At 37.4% G+C, this 23933-nt stretch overlaps 1 protein-coding gene across 2 annotated transcripts in view; it reads left to right on the top strand.

Annotated features, from left to right (window-relative positions):
• Positions 1-23933, top strand: part of SYT1 (synaptotagmin 1) — a 525751-nt gene that overhangs the window by 313155 nt on the left and 188663 nt on the right. For both annotated transcript variants that reach the window (XM_078076347.1, XM_078076348.1), the window contains exon 4: positions 14944-15126. In XM_078076347.1, the coding sequence (XP_077932473.1) occupies positions 14961-15126 (166 nt within the window). In that variant the 5' untranslated portion in view covers positions 14944-14960. The remainder of the gene's footprint in view (positions 1-14943; positions 15127-23933) is intronic.

A 23933-nucleotide genomic window follows, 5' to 3' on the forward strand; every position in this document is an offset into this window, starting at 1 on the left:
ATTTGTAGAATTACACTAAAAATTATTTTGAAACAGCATGATCCCTCTTTGGACAGTATTAGAATTTCATGCCTAAATCAAGTTGAACATTAATTTTATAGGAGTTTTCTGTCTTATGCAATAGCACAGATGTCTATGGTGAGAAGTGTCAAGGGAGTAGAGAGGTAGATAAAAGCTTCGAGAAAGAAGATATAAGTGTGAAAGATGACAGAATGGCCACGTGGGGAGAACTTGTTATAGCTTTCCGCTTTTTTAGGTCTATTCATAAAGACAATACTTAAAGATTTAAGTCATTTTTTTTTTTCCCAAGCTGGTTGTTAATAGCAGAAGACTCGGGTCTAAATTACATATGCAGCACAAAGTACAGACATCATGGAGACCGGCCCTTGTAAGAAAGGGGAAGGGGGGAAGGCTGCATGAATCTGGGGACCTGCAAACCTTGTACATGGACATTCTGAAATCGTCTGACATTCTGATATCAAGTCCCAGGCATCTCTCACTGAGGAAGTGTTTCTAGTCTCTAACCAGCCTGGCCAAGAGAGAAGTCTCAAGAGCAGCAGAGACTCCCGCTGTTGCTCACTTGCCTCAGTCCTTCTATCCCTCCTCTTCTACCCTCTACCTTCCTCCCTCATCTGGGATCCCGTGTTCTCCCTCAGGACTGTTCAGTTTTTGATGATGGACTTCTATAAAGTGCCATCTTCATCAGCTGATTTCTACAGAGAATTTCTTCTCTCCAACACCCTCTGCAAAATGCTGGCTTGCTTCCTTACTTGTTAGCATGAATAACAGCAGGATTTTGCATGCCCCCCTTTTTCAACACTGAATGCTCTATATCCGTTTTCTCCCTACCAGCTGCCTGCTCGCTCTTCACTTGTCAGCATTTTGTGATAGAAAAGATTCAGGAACAATGCCTGCCCAATATTGTGTAGGTTTTATATTCACTCTGGATTTGAAGCAGGCCTCCATATTTCACCATTGAAATGCTCTATCAACTCCCCAATTACTGATTCTCCTTCAAATTGCACTGAATGTGTTCTAACATGCAAAACTTGGAATTGCATTCCATTAGGTATGCTGTTATTATTTTCATCTTTGCAACTTTAAACTTTATTATTTAAACTCAAGTTAGTTAACATATAGTGTATTATTAGTTTCAGGAGTAGAGGTCAGTGATTTCATCAGTTTTATATAACACCCAGTGCTCATTACATCCGGTGCCCTCCTTAATGCCCGTCACCCAGTGACCCCATCCCCCCCACCTCCCCTCCAGCAACACTCAGTTTGTTCCCTATAGTTAAGACTCTCTTGTGGTTTGCCTCCCTCTCTGTTTTTATCTTATTTTCCCTTCCCTTCCCCTATGTTCATCTGTTTTTTTCTTAAATTCCATGTATGAGTGAAATCATATGGTATTTGTTTTTCTCTGACTGAAGCTTTAAACTTTCTAGTAAAGCTACATTTTGCCTGTTCTTTCTACTTCTAGCCTGGAAAATTCTCTGATATTAAGCTGCCATTCTAAAAATCTCATATTTCAGTTTGATTTTATAATTTTGCTCCATTTATTTTAGTGGTGCTTTGCTAGCATTCTTACTGGGTTTTGTTGTTGTTGTTGTTGCTATTGTTAAGGCACAAAACTTTCACACATTTTTTTTTTTCAGGGATTTTTTTTTTTTTCCAATTGATTTCGTCTTTGATTGCAAAAGCCCCTGAGTGATTTCTATGAACGAAATATCCAGTAAACAAGCAGAATTTTATTAAGTCATATCTCCTATTTTTATTCTATATTTCACCTTCTGTAATACAGGGTGACTCTAGGATGATTAAAATCAATGCTCATATTTTATTCATGCCATCAGTACACTTTTATCTTAGTAAAAGTGTTAGTTTATCCGTAATATAATATCCAGTTATGAATTTATAACAGTAACAGTGTGTCCTCACTCTGAAATGTCTGCTTAGCCAGGTGGATATTATTTGAGATTCTACATGTTGCCATTAACCATTTTAAGGAAAAGCAGTGGTATATTAACAGCATGGAAGAGCAAAAACACTTGGCTAAATACAAATGTTATTTCCTCCCAACAAAATCATCGTAGTTTATAACGAGACTGATGAAACAAACTTGAGATTCTGATCACCAGTGATCTTGACCTGCACAATAGGGAATGTTGCAAATCTGCCCTTATCTTTTGTTCTACAATAAGATAGAGGATTTCTACTTAATACTAAAAAGTCATGATAATATGGCATTTTCAGATTAAAAGTTATCTACCACCTTCCTGTGAGGAACTTGGGCACATTCAGGACAAGTACTTTAGATCACTTTTTAGTTTTCTTTTAGTATGTCATAATATTAAATTTTGATCAATAATTTGGGAAAAGGGCCTAAAAACATGAGAGGATTGTCTATATAATGGCTTTATTTTGAAGAAATTATAGTGTCTATAATTACTGAATATAAAATGAAAAGGCAATTTAGCTCCATATATTGCTGTCAGGAAGCCAGCATGCTTGCTTATGATGTAAATGAGAAAGTATTTACAGATCTTGCTTCTCAATGCAAACTATTACACTGAACTCTTTCTCTGAAGATCTGAGATGCAAACTGTGGTATATTCATCAGTCTTATTACTGAGCCACTCGGATGGAAATGGCATTAAATCCAACTATTGGCCAAAATGAAAGTTTACAAAAATCCACAGATAATGATTTTTATCAAAGTCATATTTTGCACAATGATGCTTAAATGTGAGATGGTGACTTGATAGTATTTGATAGGAAATCTGATCTTAAGCTCACTTTCTTAAAGTGGTATGATCTGGGTTTGTCAAGAGGAAAGAAAAGACATGAAATGGTTCATAGATGCATCTCTAGCAAACCTTGACTTGATGATGAGACAGAAAATAAGCCATTGCTTAATAAGAGCCAAAAGCAAAGGAGGAGGAAGCAGCAGCAAAAGAAAAAGAACCCACCAAGAAACACTTGGAGACTATGCTACATAATGAACATAATAGGTTATCTGCCTTTCAAATATTCTTTCCAAACCTTGGACTCCCCTGATTTACTTCTTAGGTGCTCCCAACTGGATCAAGGTGTAGTTGTTCACTGTCTCCTCACTTAAACTTTGATTAATGATGGGCACATTAGAGAAGGTAGAACATTTAATTTGAATATACAAAATTAATATCTTACCTAAACCTTTCAAATCTTCTAAATTAGATGAAACCGCTCACAAAAACCAATTTTCTTATATTTCAAATCAATTTAATTCAGTTTTATCTATCTAGCACCATAGGATGTAGGGCAATGATCTTCATCTTCATTCATAGGATGTGGGGAAGATAGCGCCTTGTTCTGAATAAGAGAAAATGTAATGAGTGCCTCTTAGACTTATTGATAACCAAAAACCAGGTGTCAAAGGCCCAGGTCATACACAGGTAAAGGGTATTAACAAGAAGCCAATTTGGCATAGCACGGTAAAAAAAAATCAGCCTATAGAAAAAGTACATTTTATTTGTGCTATTGTGGGAAATCAGATTATAAAGTATTTGTATATACTAACTTTTGGCTGCAAGCAACAGCAAACACAACACGAAATGGATTAAACCATAAGGAAAATGTATTATCTCCCATTGCAAGAAGTTCCAAGGTACGGTGCTTATAGCTGTAGTTAATACAGCTGCTCAAGGGGCACCTGGGTGGCTCAGATGGTTAAGCGTCTGCCTTCAGCTCAGGTCATGATCTCAGAGTCCTGGGATCGAGCCCCGCATCGGGCTCCCTGCTCAGCGGGAGGCCTGCTTCTCTCTCTCCCTCTACTACTCCTCCCTGCTTGTACTCTCTCACTCTCTCTATCAAATAAATAAATAAAATCTTTAAAAAAAAAAAAAAATACAGCTGCTCAACAGCATCATGAGGGTCATGGTTACCGTCAACATTCATCTGTAAAGCATCAGCCTTCTTTGCTAGATTCTCTCATGATCACAACGTGACCGCAAGCTCTTCCAAGTCCCACACACAAACCCAACCGCCACCAGCAAAAGAGATACTGCTTTCTGTGTATCTGTTTTTAAGAGTTAGAAAAATTTCCTCAGTGTCACCCAAACAGATTTCCTCTCCTATCACAACAAGCCCGACCTGGATCACACTCCCTTCCTTGCCGAAGCCAACCATAGACAAAAACAATGAGATTACCATGAATGATATATAATAGAGAGAGAGAGATGAATGAAGTTTATCCATGAGTGGAGGATAAGGAAATAGTTGCCTGAAAAAAATAGAGCTTATCTTAAATCAGAAAGAGTGAATAGCTATTAGATAAACAGTTGACATATGATTTTATATTTTATAAATGGTGGGTATTGTTCATTCATGTTTCATGTTCCCAAATTATTAGTTGGCACACAACAGAAGATAGAATTTAGGAAGAAGAATAAGCCAAATCACCACTTTCTATACTCCATATCCCATACACACACACACACACACACACACACATATACAGATATATATCTAGCATATAAACTTGGTCTTCAGACCCCACTACACTCAGATATGTTAAATCTCAATGGTTTGCTATCTGGTATCTCCTCTCAGTAGCCTCCTATAATTATTTCTACTACAACATATAACACATTGGATTCTAACCATCTGTATGCATCCTCAAGCATACAGATGGTGAATGAACTACTTGAAATTTATCCAAAGCACCTAGTATCATGTCAGACACATTGCAGGCACCCAATTTATTCACTCATTCAACATCTATCTATTCACTTATTAGGGAGGCAGAATTCCATGGAGCTAGCCTGTTTCACTCTAAATCCTTGCTCCAACGCTGACTAGCTGTGCAACCTTTGGCATGTTTTCTCATCTATAACGGAGAGATAATAATATTGCCTGACTCACAGGGTTTATTTTATGAGCATTAAATGAGCTTATATGTTTAAAGCTCTTATAAACATGTCTGGCTAATAGTATGGCCTTATAAAGTGTTACTATTTTTATTTATTAATACACTATATCTAACTGTAGACTGCAGAATTTTTCGTCATTTTTGCCACAATCTGAACTGTGTCTGGATCGATTTTAAAGCTTTGCTTCACTGTGTGACAAAACAATGGCAGTTTGAGCACAGTTTGATAGAAGAGGGCTTTGAGTTGCAAGTTTAGATTTTCTCTCAAGTGCCTGCAGCTCTGAAACAGCAAGAGTTCAGAGCTGAATTTCAGCAAAGCAATGGAGAATGGGAATTCCAAATTATCTGTCTGTAGCTTCTATAGAAAACACTTTGAGAGCCAATCGGCTTGATCCAGCTAAGCTGCATCTCTTCAATCACTGCCAAAAGCATCTAGTTTCATCTTACTATGCAAAAGTTAAAGAGATAACTTCAATTAATAGTGTACACAATGAGCATTGTCACTGAAAACTGTTAAAATGATCCATGCAAGATCAATTTCATCTCTAGGTTTTCATGTCTACCTTTTCTAGCAAAAAAATTTTAAAAGAGATTTTCACCCTTACCATACAATTTTCAAAACACTGTGAAATCCATTTGAAATCTTTACAACGCGCTTGAAAGGCTATTTTGTTAGCTTTTCTTGATTATGACTCTGCCATTCTTTCTTTTTTTTTTTTAAGATTTATTTATTCATTTGACAGAAAGAGCACAAGCAAGGGGAACTGCAGGCAGAGGGAGAGGGAGAAGCAGGGTCCCCGCTGAGCAGGGAGACTGATGCAGGACTCAATCCCAGGACCCTGGGATCATGACCTGAGCCAAAGGCAGATGCTCAACCAACTGAGCTACCCAGGCGCCCCAACTCTGTCATTCTTAATAAAATCTTAGGAGGCCCCTTCAAGCCATCAAAGTTCTCCATTAAGTGGTGCTTTTAAAATAAATGGCAGCTTTTAAAACTCTAACAATATTTTATTAATAGAGAAATGGGTACACCGTTAATCAATTAGAAAAACAATATTAAATTTGTGAATTCATTAAATGCTTTTTAAAACTGCTCTCATATCCCAGTTCTCAAGATTTACTTCCCTATTGTAGGTGGGAAGTTTTCGATTTTGTTTAAGACTCCTTGATTTTCTGTATCATTTTATAGTAATTCAGTACTTGGGCTTTGAATTGGGTATGATTTACTTGTTTCCATTCTTTTATTCTCTATATTATAGGTCTGAAGGGGGAAATATTGTAGCACTAAATATAGTTTCCATTTGGCTCATGGATTTATTTTTATTTTAGCTAGTTCTTCTGAAATTTATATTGCTTTCAATTGCTAAATATAATTGTGGTGACTGATCTTCTGCGAATGAGAAACTCTGTTAAAAAATTTTATCAAGTTTATTGGTTTATAATACATTATTTGTAAACAATGCTAATGCTTTCTCTTTGTTCTGTAGGAAACCTATATTTTATGTACTCTAAGAAACCATTTATTACAAAATGCACCATTATTTTATACATAAAAAATGCTACAAACTATGTCAAAAATGGTTTCTTATCACTTGAATTTTTATTTTGTACTTACTGAAAAATCATTCAGACTTAGATGGATTTTATTTTGTGTCACTTTTATACATACAAATTAGGAAATTAAAAGCAAAATAAATTGCTTAATAAGTTCTTAAAATTTCTAAACCTGTTCTCAATCCAGAGTTAATGATGCCCATCTCTTTTTACACACCATTTACCTTTGTGCTATCACGAGTGTTGGATAAAGCATTTCTTTAAATATTGCTCCACATAGGGGCGGCTGGGTGGCTCAGTCGTTAAGCGTCTGCCTTCTGCTCAGGTCATGATCCCAGGGTCCTGGGATCTAGCCCCGCATTGGGCTCCTGGCTCAGCGGGAAGCCTGCTTCTCCCTCTCCCACTCCCTCTGCTTGTGTTCCCTCTCTCGCTGTGTCTCTCTCTGTCAAATAAATTTTTTAAAAATCTAAAAATAAATAAATAAATATTGCTCCACTAATGCTTCCAAAATCTTCCATTCTGCTCTCATTCTGCTGGTTTAATTGTTAAGCTTACAATAGAAAGCTTTCAGACCACAACCAGGATTCAGATTCCTTCCTCAAATGGCCTTTCAGTGATTTGTTGACTGGAACATCAATGGCAGGAACAAGCAGATTGAGAATGCACGGGCCTGGCCAGCGGTGATAGTAAGATTCCACATAACTGAATTCTTATTATACTCAGGATCCCTCTGCCTTTAAGGAAGATGGATCTTGAGGAACTGCCTCTGCTTGTCTTGGGGAGACAAGAATGGAAGGAGATGAACACTGGAAAATCTAAAAAAACTAAATTATATTTTAAAAGAAATAATTTGCATGAAAAATACGAAAAGCGGAAGTTAATAAGTCAAAGTTTTCCAACCTCTAGTAAGAGTAGCTAGCCATTTAAAAAGTTTGATCTCTGGTGTTTAATACAAATGTTTGCCTTTTGAGCTATTCTGTTTGGGAGCACCTCACATCTACACCTCTCTCTTATTTCCTTTGGATCCAAATTCCCTAATTCCTGGTCCTACTTGTTACTTCTTAATCATGCTTTTCCATCTGCCTCCTGGCAATCAGAGCCATGTTTCCAATTGTTTCACTACATCAAGAAGATAACTGTGAGTTGCAATTTACCACTATTGGTATCAAGAGATATGATCACAGGGCATATTGAGTTTCCTTAATGGCAGGAAAGAGAGCAGGAAAAACTCACGGGCTGTCTTGAGGGTGAGAATTCGTGTCTTATTCTTCTTTTCTCTGCCTCCACATAAAGCATAGGGCTCAGGAGACACTCAACATACATCAAATGCCTAGTACATGATAAATGAAACCTTTGAAGGGAAAAAAAGTAAGAAAAGCAAAGATGAGGAGAGCAGGAGGATTTTGATCAGAGAGGAGAGAGAGAAAGAAGGAGAATCAATATGGCTGTAGGTGACTGAGAGAAACAGTTTACAAGAAGGGAGAGAGAAGATCTATAGCACTTTAGCCAGGAACTAGAGACTGTGGTGATGCTTTTTTGGGTGTATACTTACCTCCAAATCCACTAAGCTGTACACATTAAGTAAGTACAGCTCTCTGCAAGTCAGTCATGCCTCAACCTCAATAAAGTGGCAAGTAAATAAGTAGATTCCTAGAAAATGCAGGTGGTGAATGTTCAATATTTCCTTCCTGCTCATGCTCTTCCCAGAGACATATTCGGTATAAACACCTATACACCTTTTCACAGTGTTTGTAGTGTGGTATTTTAGGGTTGGAGAGGGATGCAGATTCTATTCTCAAAGTACAGCTGCAGACCCACTTATAGTCAAGGTGCAAAAGTACTGATGACAGATACTGCCTGAGAACCACACTCTTCAGCACAATTCTTTCTGTACCTCTTAGGAGGCTTTTGTGACTAAATGGGTAAAATCTGGAGCTAACTAGATCTATTTTGGAAAAAAAAAAAAAGAAGAAAAAGACCCAGAAGCCTGTACTGTTTACGGTTTCTGAAGGTAGGTGGGCTGCTGTGCTTCCAGTTGCTCCAAGATCTGAAAACCACCTTTCATCTCTCACCTTCTTCCTGGGACTATCGCCAGAGTCAGCTGTCACTGCCACGAGAGGGACCAGAGACTCTCTGGCTTTCCTCTTCCTTCCTTCAAGAGACGGTATCTATTCAAAGCAAACAAGATATACCTAAGCCTGACATTCAAACATCTGCAAACTTGTGCACGATTTTGATAATGCTGCTAGACTTCACTTAGCGCCTAAGGATCCTTGGGTTTGGAAGAATTTAAATGAAACTTTGACAATGGCTCCGGTTTTTTTGGTTTTGTTTTTTTCCAAACATCTTCCAGAGTGGGTGCCATAGGTTGGATTCCCTGGGAAGCTGCTCTGAGTCAGAGGTAGCTTGCTGAGTGAGTGCTTTCCGGGTGAGGGAGTGGAGAAAGCAGGTTTGGACAAAGGGAGTTGCTGAAATGAGGTGCAGTCACCAGAGGCTTTACCTGAGCCTACAGGGCTCTTCAGAGATCACACTGAGGAAGGGGGCCAGGCCTTTACACCAGCACCCACCAGTCACTGGATGTGAGCTGTCCCTGGGGAAGTGGGTTTAACCCCAGCTGTCCCTGGGGAAGTGGGCATGGCAGTTCCCTCCAGCCAAGGGCTGTTATTTAGGAGAGACGACTCAGCTCTGAGCTGTCCTTAGGCAGCACTCTCTGAAACCATGGGCCCCCTTTTTGAAAAGAAGGAGGGATGCACATGGCATCCTCTTATGGTTTCCACCTACACCTACAGAAGGTCAAGGCAAATTCTAATGGAATAAAATCACTAACTTTCTGCCCTCCATCTCAAAAATACATTCTAACATATTCCATGATATCTGCTGGACTCTTTATGGTAATTACTTCAATAGTTACTTTCAGTTTGGAGCATTTCTGCATTAGAATACTTTTTTTTTTTTTAAAGATTTTATTTATTTATTTGACAGAGAGAGACACGGCGAGAGAGGGAACACAAGCAGGGGGAGTGGGAGAGGGAGAAGCAGGCTCCCCACGGAGCAGGGAGCCCAATGCGGGGCTCGATCCCAGGACCCTGGGATCATGACCTGAGCTGAAGGCAGACGCTTAACGACTGAGCCACCCAGGCGCCCCAGAATACTTTTTTTAAGTAATATTTTCAGTGTCTATTTGACCTTTCTCTCCTATTTACTTTTTTTTTTTTTAAGAGAGGTGGGGCCACGTGAGGGGGGAGGAGGGAGAAAGAGAATCTCAAGCAGGCCCTATGCCCAGCATGGTGTCCAATGCGGGGCTCGATCCCACAACCCTGAGATCATGATCTGAGCTGAAATCAAGAGTCGGACGCTTAACTGACCAAGCCACCCAGGCGTCCCTCTCCTGTTTACTTTTTAATTTTGCGTGCTATTATTATAAAATACAATACTTAAATAGAAATGGAAACACTGCTTTCTCCAGAAACTATTATGTTTAAGCAGTATGGTAGACGATCTCACTATATAATCTGAGAAATCTCCATCAATTTATAGACCTAGAGATAGACATAATTAAAATCCTACTAGAAGAATATAAAGGACAAAGGGAAGTTGTCATGGCAACCAAAATCCTGATTTTCCTCATTTTATACCACAAAAGTATTAACCTCTATGATACCTTAGTATTTTTTCTACACTGTATTTTAACCAGGGGCCAGTTTGTACATTGTGTTTGCTAAATACATAACTAAATCATTACTTCCTGCAATTTGGCTTTTTACATCACATTTTAAAGTATGTTTTTGAAAATCTGGCACTAGGAAATTAAACTCTTTCTGCAAGATCCAGTTTTTCTTAAGAGCAAACAGTGTTAAAGGTTTTTTCTTTGTGTAATTTAAAATATGTAAACATACACAAAAAAGTGAATATTCTACCACAAGGTTAACATTTTAAATGTATCTTTCCAACCTCTTTTATACAAGAGTTTTTTATTTAGAAAAATTGGACATACTTTATTTAATGCTTCATACTTTGTTTTTTTCATCTAACACTCTAATGTATTTCTAAGTTTGTAAATATCTACTAAGATAATTTTAGTAACTTTATTTTATGGTTTACCACAATTTAAAGTCTCTGTTAGTTTCTGCTCTTCTAATATGACAAAAGAGTTACAATAAACATCCTTAAATTGTTTGTACACCTCAGATTCTTTATTGTGAATTTCTAGAAAAAAGAATGAGCATTTCTATAGCCTTTTATATGTTCTGTTACTTTGGCCACCATAAAGTATTTTTCTACTCTATGGTCTTTCCCAATTGCTCACTTTTCTGAACCCTCCCCTTCATATCTACATTTAGCCGCATTTACAAATGAATATATATTAGCTCTTTGTTATTTTAACTTTCAGGTTTTGGGCTATTTGTGAAATTAAACACCTTTTATCTGTCAGGAGGAATGTGTATTTCTTTCTTTGAGAATTGTTTGCTCATGTCGTTCATACTGAACTTTCTCTTAGAAGGGAATTTACTTTTCTATTCAATATTATTTCTCTTGACATACCTCAGGAGGCCAAATTCACTTTACCAATTAAATGACTACACCTCTAAAATTAAGCAATCTGTTTCCCATTGGCAAGAGGACTTGTGTTTTCCATTTACCCGTAAACAAATTCAAAATAAAAGCATAACTATCTTTCCAATACTGATTTAATTGTTTAATAATACATAAGTGTTATTATGAGAGGAGACTAGTAGAAAGAACCTTGAATTAGGCTAAATCTTTGTTGGACAAATCACTTAACCTCTCCGCAACCTAGTTTATCCTGTAAACTGGGACCGAGTTGCCTTTCAAGGTTGCGATTAGACAAGGACAGTATTTTGGCACACAGTGGCTTAATAAGTGGCATCTTTAGTTTTCATTGGCTCCATTAGTTTTATTGTATCTTCCCTTGTCCCTTTCTATAGTGGTTTTCCAAACTGTGGGTCTCAAACCATTGGAGGATTGTGAAACCAAGGTATCCAATCTGGGGGTACAACTAGAATTTTTTAGTGAAAAAGGACAGAATTAAATATATAGGAATATTTCACACATAGTGAAGACAAGTGTTTTTCTGCCGAGCTTTTTTTCCATATAGAACATCTAGGAGGCGAGAGCCTGTATGCTGGCGCATGATGTAAAATGTACTTCTTACTATGGGTTACAGTCAAAAACTTCTTCAAAAACCACAATTTTATTGGACACTTGTCTCACAGTCCCTAACACTATAGTGGCTGAGACATCTAGGTTCAATTCCCAACTCTACTAATTCCTACTGTAGTACTTTGGACCAACTGCATAACCTCCGTATACCTTAGTCTCCTCACCGTTAAATGGGTGATGATTACACCTCTCACGGGAGTGACGTGGGAACTGTAGGTTTTCATATATCTATACCACTTAGCGGGTATCAATAACTTTTGGCTGTTATTTTATCAAGACGTGAGTAGAATATAAACTTTTTCTGAATAAGCAAACAGTGCTACATAAAAGAATATAAGGTTATCACATTAGGCAGAACCGAATAATTAGTTTTTCCATCTACGAAGTGATGGAAAATTAGAAATCAGCACCTTATTTCCACAAACATGAGTTCAAGGGCCATGTCACTGTTCTTAGTTTTGCTATTTACAAACAGCATCATCTCTCAAAATATGAAAGACAAAGAAGAAAATATTAAGCAAACAATTAGTTTTTCTTTGTCAGTATATTAGATCCTTAATTGCCCATTATATTTTTGTTGTTTATGAAAGACTTTAATTTCACAGTGGTATACATTAAGTAAAAGGAGCACTGTCTCTGTATTTATAATCTTTCCTTGATTTAAAAATATCAGAAATGATACAGATAATATCATTGACTAGTAACAGCTAAAAGTGTATAGCTTTTACCTGTTTTGATAAAACACTTGTAAAGCACACCTTATATCGGAAGAGGATTGTTTTTGGAAATTATAGAAACATTTGTTGCCTCTTTAAAAAAATATATTCAAGTCCATCTTCTAGATGTTGACGCTACTGAAGAGAAGTCTTTTTTAAATAGCCTTTCAGATCATTCAACTTGTATGTAGAAATGTTTTATATTCCATTATAAGCTGGGGTAACGTGAAAATATTTAGCAACCTGAGGGGCAAAGGACCGAACCATCCGTGTGCATAAAGGCTAGAAACAACTGTGTGGCCATTCTGAGGCTGCAGCTGATCAGTGCAGGTAACTAGCAACAGTGTCTCACTTCCAGAATATGACAAAAATTGAGTTAAAACATAGACAACATACTTTTAATTTAATGATGGCACTGTTGTATACAGGTATTTGTATTTAATGCAATAATTTCTTTTAAATCCTACAGTAAACCATGATCCCTCAAATATCCTCAACCAACCTGTGGAGATAAGTAATAATGCATATCGTATCTGGTGATTCTCACAGCAGAGGACCCAATTCAGTTTTTGAATACATACATACTAATATTCCATACATATGTATGTGTTTGTGTATGTATCTCTGTATATAATTTTAGTCCCGCTGACGCACACGAAATATAAAAGTTACGGTATTATCGGTATCGAAGTTTCACCTAAGTTATGCAAACAGGACTCCAGTTTTTTGCAGGAAGACAGATCCTAAGCTAAACAGAATAAAAAAATCAAGAAAACCTTTTAGAAAGTGACCTTGAGTTGGAAAAATACAGTTTTCCACAATCTGGAAAATTCTGGGTTGCCAAGTATTCCTAAGGAGGGGAGGCAGGAGGACTGAAGGATCGACTGACTTGATCAATTGCTAGAGTGCTAAATTCATTGCATAGATTATCTCATTGCATACTCAAAAACCTTACGTCTTTGGTATGATTATTCTCACTTTATGAATGAAGAAACTAAAGAACAGAGAAGATCTGAGTCCACATCTGTCTGATTCTCCCCTTTCAGGTTTTATTAGTAGCTACTAGTGGAAAATTAAAAGCTTTAAAAAGAGAACATATTATAAAATGAAAATTGATTATCTGTGTGTATGTATTAGCTTCAGGCATCATCTCCTTTCAGGGGATCCAAAAATCTCTGGATTTTGATTCAGATTCTAATAATAATTCCATACATCTGAGATTATTCTGCTTTCAATTATACTTCCACTAAATATTTTAGGTATGCATAATTAATTCACAAAAGACTTTAATTTTATAAAAATCCCGTGTCTGTTCGCTGGTTACCTCCCTTTCTTTGCAAATCAAAAGGGCTTTATAGGTCCATCAACTTTCCTGCTGAGACTGTGAAGTTACTTTTGCCCAGACATGTTCGTATTTATCTATTTCTGCCCCAAATCCTGTCCCCTTTCTGCCAGCACTGCCTGAAATCTTAAGTCACACAGTAAAATTAATTATGAAAGTCCAGAATATGTTTAGATTGGAGAATAGGACTTCAAGCCTATCTCTTTAGAATGCCTTCTTTACATTTACAGAGCACTTCACACGTACGAAGAAAAATCTAGGCCGGGCAGATTTCATTCTTCATATTTCTGAAGGCAGGTAAATGAAGAGGTCCAATGCCTTGTCAGAATTCATTTAGCTATGAAGAGGACTAGAACGGAGGTCTTCTGAATTCAAGGCTAAGATTTTTTCATTGCTTACCTTATAGATTGTTTTTTTAACGCTTTGGAGGTAAACAAACACTTAAAATCATTGAATAAGTTAATTTAATAGAATGATTCAATAATACAATCAAATTGAATAAACTGAAATAATTTGACAGACATGTTTCATCATCAGTTCCTTGATACATATAGTCAATCATGCCACATCTACAGTGGCTTCAAACATTTACCCAGCAAGACAAGTGAATTATTGATCACAGTATTGTCCACAGTAAATGTCAAAAAAACAAAAAAATGATTGGGAGAAAAATGGACCATCAGTAAATGAGATTCAAGAACTAACTTCTCTTTGACACTCATGACACCTTACAGCATCACTGCTGTAACGGCATCGCTTACAACCATCTTAAAAGCCACTAATATTTTGAATGCATGCTCTCATTCATCAACATTTTCAATATAAATATTTTATCTTTCTTTCCTCTTATAAAATACAAATGTTGAGAGCATAGAGCATGTATGTTGTCAGCAAATGTTTCATCCACAGTTCTGTAATATATGGATTAGAAGTTAAATCTGCACAGTAAATAACTGGCAGTATAAACAACTAATAGATTTGACAGCTCACCTATTATTGTTAGGAGAATGTTTTCAGTAAGTACGCCTGATCTTACCTTCTGGGAAAGACTCTCCATGGTGGTTCCATAAATACTTTATGAACCGACATAAAGTAATATGCTAATGATAGACTATTTACCCAGTGAGCAGGTGCACCTTCTGATGTGTTTCATCTCTGGTGTACCTCTGATGTGGGATCAGTTAAGCCATTTTGAATTGTTCTCTTCTTCATTTATTTATTTTGCTTCCCTCCCCTCTCAGATTCACCTGAACTTAAAATGGTGAGCGAGAGTCATCATGAGGCGCTGGCCGCCCCGCCAGTCACTACCGTTGCAACGGTTCTCCCACATAACGCCACAGAGCCGGCCGGTCCCGGGGAAGGAAAGGAAGATGCCTTTTCTAAGCTGAAGGAGAAGTTTATGAATGAGCTGCATAAAATTCCATGTGAGTACTACTACATATGGTTGGTTGGTAGGGTAAAAACAAATGCTTGAAAATGACCTTACCCATGGGGGAAAAAAGCAGTTCTCTTAACATACTATAAACGTACATTTGATTTTTTATTCTTGGCATGGTAGCATTTCAATAATAAAATGGAAAATTAGAAATGGAATTTAAATCTTTAAATATGCTTTATACATCAAAGCCCAGTTTATAAAAAACAAATTGTATCTTGTGTTTAATGCAGGTAGGTATTTTTTTTCAATGTCTGCCTTTCTCTAGAATATTCATGTTTATGGGCTGTGCCGTATATATTTTAAATTTGTATTCATGAAATTATTCCATTGTAAAGATTATTCCTAAGCAATAGCTAAAATGTACTTTCCAGATATTGCAAGTTTGATTTCCCTTCATTTATTATTTCAAAGTCTTCTGCACAGTTTTTAAATTTTTCTTTGTCCTCATCAGGACAACAACCACCTGTACCGAAGTGTATGTGTATGAGCGCAGCACTCGGTTCTATCAGTGGCCTTTCAATCTGAAACCATAGGTTGGTCTGTTTATGCAGATTTGAACACTTCTGATGAACTAGAGAGTTTTTCAGATGCAAGAATAATACGTTTTGGGCCTCACAAAGTTTATACTCTAGTGAGAAAAGAAGAAATAAATCAATAAAGATGCAAATATATACAGTAAGTCACGTGGTAAGAAATGATATAAGAGAAACTAAAGACGAAATCAGAGAGGGAGACAAACCATAAGAGATTCTTAATCATAGGAAACAAACTGAGGGTTGCTGGAGGGGCAGGGGGCAGGGGATGGGGTCACTGCATGATGGACATTAAGGAGGGCACGTGATATAATGAACACTGGGTGTTATATAAGTCTGATGAATCACAGACCTCTACCTCTGAAACTAGTAATACATTATATGTTAATTAATTGAATTTAAATACAAATTTTTTTTAAAAAAAAGAGAAACTAAAGAAGAGTAAATGGAATATGGAAGGGCATAGCGGGTAAAACGTTATTTTTTTAGGATGACCAGGGCTGGTTTCTTTTGTAAGGAACCCTGGAGTAGGTGGAGGAGGAAGTTTTAAAACCTGGGAATTTCAGACAAAGCCCCTTAGGCAAAAATCTGCTTGGAACAGCAAGGAGCCCCACGAGCCTTATGTAGAATGAATGAGGTAGAGGGTGGCAGAAGGTAACTTCACACTGTAGCACATGCCCTAGCATGTGAGGCCTTGGGCATTACTCTAAGGAACTTGGATTTTATTATGAGTGAAATAAAATGGCTTTGGAGAGTTTTGAGCAGAGGTGTCCTATGATCTGACTCAGGTTTTTTTAAAGATCACTCTAGCAACTGTGTTGAAAATGGGCTCTAGAAAGGCAAGGGCAGAAGATAAAGCAGGATGTTGTAGTAATCCAGATGAGAGATTTATCAATTTATAAGAAAACTATTCTATAAGGACATTGAGAAACCAAGCAGGGAAAAAAAAAAAAAAAATACACGGAATCAATTTCTTGTCCCTTAGTGACTAACAATTTGTTGACCTGCCTACTTTTAACAAATTCAAGTTCATCTGAGAGACTCTCAGCATAGTTGCTAGTAATTACCATTCTCAGCAGGAAGATCCATAATCTAGAGGAGACATATTTCGTTTTAATCCATCACCATTTTTACTGTCTGTGTAACTGAAATTTCTAATGGGATGTATGTGCCAGGAGCAACACTAAACACAAATAAAGCATATCCCCCAAATCAAATTCCTTTAGGAGCCTATGTTATATAAAGGTTATCACTCTTGACTTGGCATAATATAACATGACGCTAATGACGGGTAACAAATTAGAATATTAATTGATTTCAGTCTCTGAATTAAATCTTGGCTATCTGGCAGATGTGGGGGGTTTTTTGCAAAATTGATAGCAAACAGCTTTAGTCTGTCACTTGAAATTCCCACTTGTGAGAAGAGAGGTGTCACAATGGCAAGGAGTATGCATGTCATTAGTTGGGTAATCTGCACAGTCCAGCATGGAACATATGCAAACCAAATTGCCTGATGATATCATCCCTAACACCATGGGGCTTAAAAAAGGAAAGAAAAGGAAATGGTAAATGCTGAGCATTTTTATCTTTCAATTCATTCTGCACACTGTTATCTAAATGAAGCAGACAAGGTTTTTCGGAACGTTTCTTTATTTTGCAACTTTGATTTTAATATGACTAGGGCCCTGGTTGGTTTGTAAAGCGTGAACTCGTGTCATCCGAATAGCTGTGATTAAGGTTTTGATATTCATGAGCTTCTTGAAGTAGAGTGCACCTTTCCTTGAGCATGGCAGAAAACCAAATAGCCAGAACCTGTCCCTTAGTCCGGAATAAGAGTGGACTAAGGGTAATTGTGTAATTCGTGCAGAAATACTATTGGATAGACCATTTCACAGAGGGATTAAAAACACAAGCTCTGAACACTGACTACATGGGTTCAAATCTAAGCTCTACCATATACCAGCTCTGTTCATCTTTCTGTGTATCAGTTTCTTCCTGTATAAAATAGGGACAAAGATAATATCTCCACCACAGGGTTGTTGGGTAAAGGGAGCAATGCATATAAAGGGCTGCACAGAGTATCTGGCACAGAGTAAGCATTCTATAAATGTTAGCTAGTATTAAACTCAAGCTGTCATTTTAACAAATCTATTTCCATTTTAGAAAAGCCCTCTATTCAGGTCAGACAGAAACCCAAATTATAAAAATACTAGAAGCTTGGCAGCCCAGTATAAGCACATTGCACTCTCTAAACCCATTCCAATGATGCCTGATCTAACAAAGGTGAATCCCCTCATGGGGTTTCCTTTCCCCATTAGCACCTCCAATTTTCCTTTTTCGTTCTTTAATAACTTCTATAATTTCACTTTCTCACTCCTTCATTCCTTTTGGCCCACACATATGCTCAAGGTTCTCCTATCTGAAAGTGCCTAGTAAAAATTCAGCACACAGTAAGTGCTCAGGAAATGTTCCATTTTCTTCCTTCCTACACTAAAATTTTCTTCTCCTTACCTTACCTCTCTGTCAAACTACCACTGTATCTTCTTCCTTCATATCTACCCCAAAATTTACTGAAAAACATAACCTTGCTCCTGATATCTATTTCTTCAATTCCCATTAACGACTCAACTCCTTCCTCCCTGATTTCCATCCTGCATGTGCCATTAAAGTTGTGTTCACATTAAGTCCCCAGGTACTTCTTGATGCACAGTTATGAAGGTTATGATCCACCTTCACTCAGTCAGATATTTCGATATCATTATCACTATCAGCCACCATCATCTGAAACTCTTGATTTCCAGGACTCTGCTTTTTCTCCTCTTCCTTCTCCACTCACCCCTACACTCTTTCATTGACTGGTCCTCCTCTTTCATTGTCTTCCCCCCCCTCAAGTGGTAGAGGATCCAGGATTACATTTTTAACCCTGTTCCATTTGGGGCTTTTTTTTTTTTTTCCAACATCCTTGGGTGATCTCATTCACCTAGTCTTTCAAATGAGAGATCTCACTATCATACTTATCTCCCTTATCTATTTCACCTTCAATCCTATACCTGCAATTCATTTCAGTCCTGTTAATTCTGCTCATGAAAAACCTCTCCAACCCAGCCAGCACTCACGTGCCAATGTTTTCTCTCACGCTTTTCTCTCTTCCCGGACTCCCTTCTGCCATTAACACGGACACATTCTTTTATCATCCAAGAACCAGTTCAGATGTTATCACTTGAATGAAAAGTTTCCTCATTTCCCAAGGCAGAATTATTTGAGTCTTCCTCCAACCTTCCAAAGCCCTTCATGAAAATCTTTATCTTGATTATCTGGTTTTGTTTGGGGCCTATCTTCCTCACTGAAATGTAAATTCCTCAGAGACAGGAACCATTTCTTCCAAATGAAATATTATAGAAGCCTCAATTTATAATGTGGATAAAGCAAATCAAGCTGCTGTGGTGAGTTCAAAGCGTCTTCCTTACTTACCCTCCCAAGATACTCTCCCATCAACAGCAACAAAGACCCCTGGCTGAGAGGAACACCTTTTGAAAGCAGTGGCCTGGAAAAGTAGTAGGGAAAGCGGTATTATCCCTCCCAGCAACACCAGTGAAACTCAACACATAGTAGTGTTTTACAAGTGGTTAACTATGGCACAAGCCAATCAGTGATGAAAAATGCAGTCCAGTAACTTTGTTTTCCCTCATCTGACTGCAGAACGGACAGAATGTCATTGTCGTGGATCCTGTCTTTGCTTTATGTTAATGTCATGAACGTGATGTTAATGCCAGAAGACCAGTTCAAGATCAAATGAAGAGAATACTTAGGAACAGACAGGAATCCATGGCATGTGAATAACAGTAATTATTGTAGTGATCACCTATCTTTATCGGGGACTTAATGGGGAAGTATGTGCTGTGCATTCTGTAAACTCAACCTCTATTCTGCCCTCTAAAAACTCTCATAGGTGAGAACAATTATCCTCATTTTATACATAAGAAAGCTCAGGCTTAGTCAGGTAAGTGATTTGTCCAAAGAAGCTACACATGGTGCAAGCTGTAGGTAAGGGAGCATCAGGAAAAATCTTGCAGTTTATAAATTTGCTTTAACAGAATATCACCAAGGCTGCAAATCAACTCCACCATTCCTTATCACCACCAAGACTTGAAACTATTAGGGTCGCGTGTGCCTGTTCAGAGCTATTGCTTGATATTTGTCTTTTGATAGGTTTTAAAAGACCGAATACATGGAACACAAATTTCATACTGATTCTGTTTCTCAATGCATTATCTCGATTTAAAGTGGATACTCATTCACTTTATGCTTTTGCATTTTGTTTCTTGGACTCACTCAGATGGCCGTGTTAATAATGCATTACTACATAAGTACTAATCATTAGGTTTTATTTCATTGTATCGATGAACTCTATGACTCAGCTTCAGCGATCATCTGTTGACTCAGTTCTTCCTCACACTTCAGAAAGCATTGGCTAAAATGTGAAGTGTTATTATTCATTGTTAGCTTCTAGTAAATTGAAATATCTCTAAGAAAAAGTTACAATACTGATGAGTGTTATTTTCAGAGCAAAGCAAGTCCTTTGTAATACTGAGTGCCTTCAGCGATGCAATGTTGAAGGAATCAGTTTGGGACAAGGACACTAAGAGATATGGGTTGCGATTCATCACAGCACAATGTAGTAATTTGTGCTTACATTCAAACAGTTTTCATTAAATCTTAGTTTATTTCATCATCTTTTTAAGTTTAATTCTGGTTCAAAACGTAGGAAATACCTGTGTGTGTATGTGAATACACACAGAGAACTATTTAAGAGCTACCATTAGTAAAAACTCACTCCTTTAGTGTGAAGTCAGTTTGGTTCTTGGTAGAGTTGGCGCTGCCCCCGGCCAGATATTCTAAACATTCATTGGGCCATTTTTAGTGTGCTATAAAATGGTTAAGAGGAATGGCAACTAGCATTTAAAGATAATGGGCCTAGGAGCTTACAGCTCTTGCAACATGTGAGACAGTTTCACACAATGAAAAATATTCCCACATTCTGCACGATTTTCAAAATCTCCATAAGACATGCATTTAAAAGAAAACCCTGTTTATAATTATCTAAGCCTAGAACTATTTAACATATAAACATGGCTACACTGTATTTTTGCATGGTTCTAATATAAACTGAACATTCTAGCTTTTATTGTTAATGTTCACCCAACCTCTGGCCTTTTATTTTCTCCTGATTTTTTAAAATCTTGATTGTCTTCTCTAAATCCAAAATCCCTTTTTGCAGTTGCAAGCATTTGATTATTTCATTGTCTTCTAGTGTCGTTATACCTGAAGATTTTTATACTGAAAATACATGCTTACCACATTTTCTTGATTTGTAAAAATTATATACATACATATGTTGTATTATTATTTATACTTGGAGAGTAAGAAGAGTATTATAAACTATTTGTTATAAATTGGGACATTGTGTGTAATATGGATTTTTAAAGAACAAGTCTGCAAAATGATTCCATCAACAGCCTATATTCGATGTGGAAACATTAAAAGAATATGCTACTGTTATTTCAGGAAAGTTGTTTAAATGTGTCCTTGAATTGTGTTTCCCTCTTGGAAGCCTATTATGCAGAAAATTCCCCCCGAGAAATTCATGCCTTTCAAATGAACTAGTGTTGAGGGATTTTATAAATTTCCAAAGCATGGTAACGGTGAGCACATAAAGCCACCAAGTGAATTAAGATCTCAGCTAAGTTTCTCAACCTTATTTAGCTATATTCCATTAGCATTTCAAAGACATCAAGTAAACACACCTGAGGACAAATAAAGGTAGTGGGTATTTTGGACACATATTAAAAATAACTCAGGAATTACCTTGCTGAAATACTTTACAAATATACAAATATATTTTAAAATAGGTTTAAATGTCTAGTCCTCACCACATACCAGTTGCATGTCAAAATACAGGTTACATTTTCACAAGAGAAAGCCTGATTGCAAATGCAACTGTATTAAGAAAACAGCAGAAAGAGAGAAGCTGAGAGACCATGGCTTTCTCTTTACTCTCAACAACGCTGTAGATCTTTTATGGCATGACAGACAGGTTTGTGCCAGTTTCTATTAAATCAGACAAAGAATTTAAAAGCAGAAACCGGCAGGAAAATATATGATGTACTAGTATATTTTTAGCCCTTGACCTTATTTTTTTGTTCTGATTTTCAGGTAGGAGAATACTATAATAAAGGATCTAAACTTGGTATCTTCTGATACTACATGCCTCCCCAGCCTGCCTTTTAAGTGAACTTAGGAAATTTAAAACAAAAATTAAGAAGCTACTGGCCCATTTAAAGCTTTCCTCATCAAACACTTTGAATGAAACTGCTGTCCTGACAGAATTTCAAATCCACTTAAACCCTCTTTTTTTTTTCTTTTTTGAGCTCTTTGTACACATATAAGTTAAAAAGAAAAGCAGGCAGTCATGGGGGGGCGGGGAAGGGCATCAATAGTAGACTATAAATAGAAACGTATTTGCCTTAGTAAATATTCCATTTACTGAAAGTAATGTGGACCTGTCCATAGAAACTTAGAAAAATCCAGGATCTCTGTGTAGTAAACCTTACCTGTTGGAGTTATATTGCTCATTGCCTTGAAAGTAAATTTTATGGTAATAATTTCCTTTTCAGAAGGATTTGGATCCAATTCTATAAAATCAGTAAACCATTACAATGATTAGAAATATTGGTATAATCATGTAAATATTACTCCCTAAATTCTTCAGTACACTTCAGTAGCCCTCAAGTGTTACTACTTTGTCCAGGATGCTATGTAAATCACTCAGGGACTCTGACCCAATATTAGTAACTAACCAAGTGGGACAGGATTTTTTTGCTATGATTCAAGGCCAGAATGTGATTTTGGAGTTGGTCTGTCTGGGCTCAAAATTGTGGTTCCGTCATTACTAGTATATAACCTTAGGCAAATCATTTAACCTCTCCATAAAAATAAGGATAATAATAGTACATAGCCTCTGGGAAGGTGTGAGTAGTGTGGTATTAATATTGGGATGCCTGGGTGGCTCAGTCGGTTAAGCATCTGCCTTCGGCTCAGGTCATGATCCCAGGGTCCTGGGATCGAGTCCCGCATCGGGCTCCCAGCTCAGCAGGGATCCTGCTTCTCCCTCTGCCTGTCACTCCCCCTGCTTCTGCTCTCTCTCTCTCTGACAAATAAATACTGTGTGTGTGTGTGTGTGTGTGTGTGTGTGTATATATATATATATATATATATATATGTATATATAAAATATTCCAGGTTCAAACTTCCAATACATATTTATGTAGCACCTGCTATGTACTAAGCTATATATGACATGCTAAGGAACTCAATCAAAGCACATAATTTTAACTTGTTTCTAGGTCACAGTGGCATTATAGACTCAGAATTCTTCTGCCAGAGGAGCTCTAAATTCAAACATCTTAGCAAGACATCAATGGCGTTTTATGAGATGATTTGATATGGTTCACACATATGTTGGACCTATCAAACCTCATATCCAACTCTTCACCCTCACACAGTTTGCTTCATCAGGATAGACATGCTTAGAGTTACTGAATGTATTGTCCATAGTGTCCCATGCTTCCCGGTCTTGGTACAAATTCTCTCCTCTGCCAGAAATGTCTTGCTTGCCACTGCTTGTCCGACTGGACTATTAACAGCTATCCTTCAGAACTCCACTCCGTTTTAAAGGTCTTCCTGTCACCTTCTCGTCTGTCAACCAGGAATACACCTTCTGTAATAAGTCTTTACATGTTTGTAATTGTCACTTTAGGTTTTACTTATCTGTGTTTTCTCTTAATACCCATCGATCTACCCTAGACCAGAATACTGTCTTTTCATCTTTCTGTCTCCAACCCCCAGCACTTGGTTCACAGTAGGTAGAATGATTCTCCTCTAGTTCAAAAGATCCTAGATAACCATATTCTCAAGTAAAGGGCTTCCACTCATAGATACAGAAGGCAGATGGGTGGCTGCCGGCAGCAGGGAGTTGGGGGGGATGGGTGAAATTGGAGGCAGGGGGTCAAAAGGTACAAACTTTTAGTTATAAGATAAATAAGTCCTGGGGCTATAACATACAGCAGTGACTATAGTCAATACTGTATTGTATATTTGAAAGTTGCTAAGAAAGTAGATCTTGGGACACCTGGGTGGCTCAGTCGTTAAGCGTCTGCCTTTGGCTCAGGTCATGATCCTGGGGTCCTGGGATCGAGCCCTG

This window comes from Halichoerus grypus, chromosome 6 (genome assembly GCF_964656455.1).
Source record: "Halichoerus grypus chromosome 6, mHalGry1.hap1.1, whole genome shotgun sequence".
Taxonomy (NCBI): Eukaryota; Metazoa; Chordata; class Mammalia; order Carnivora; family Phocidae; genus Halichoerus; species Halichoerus grypus.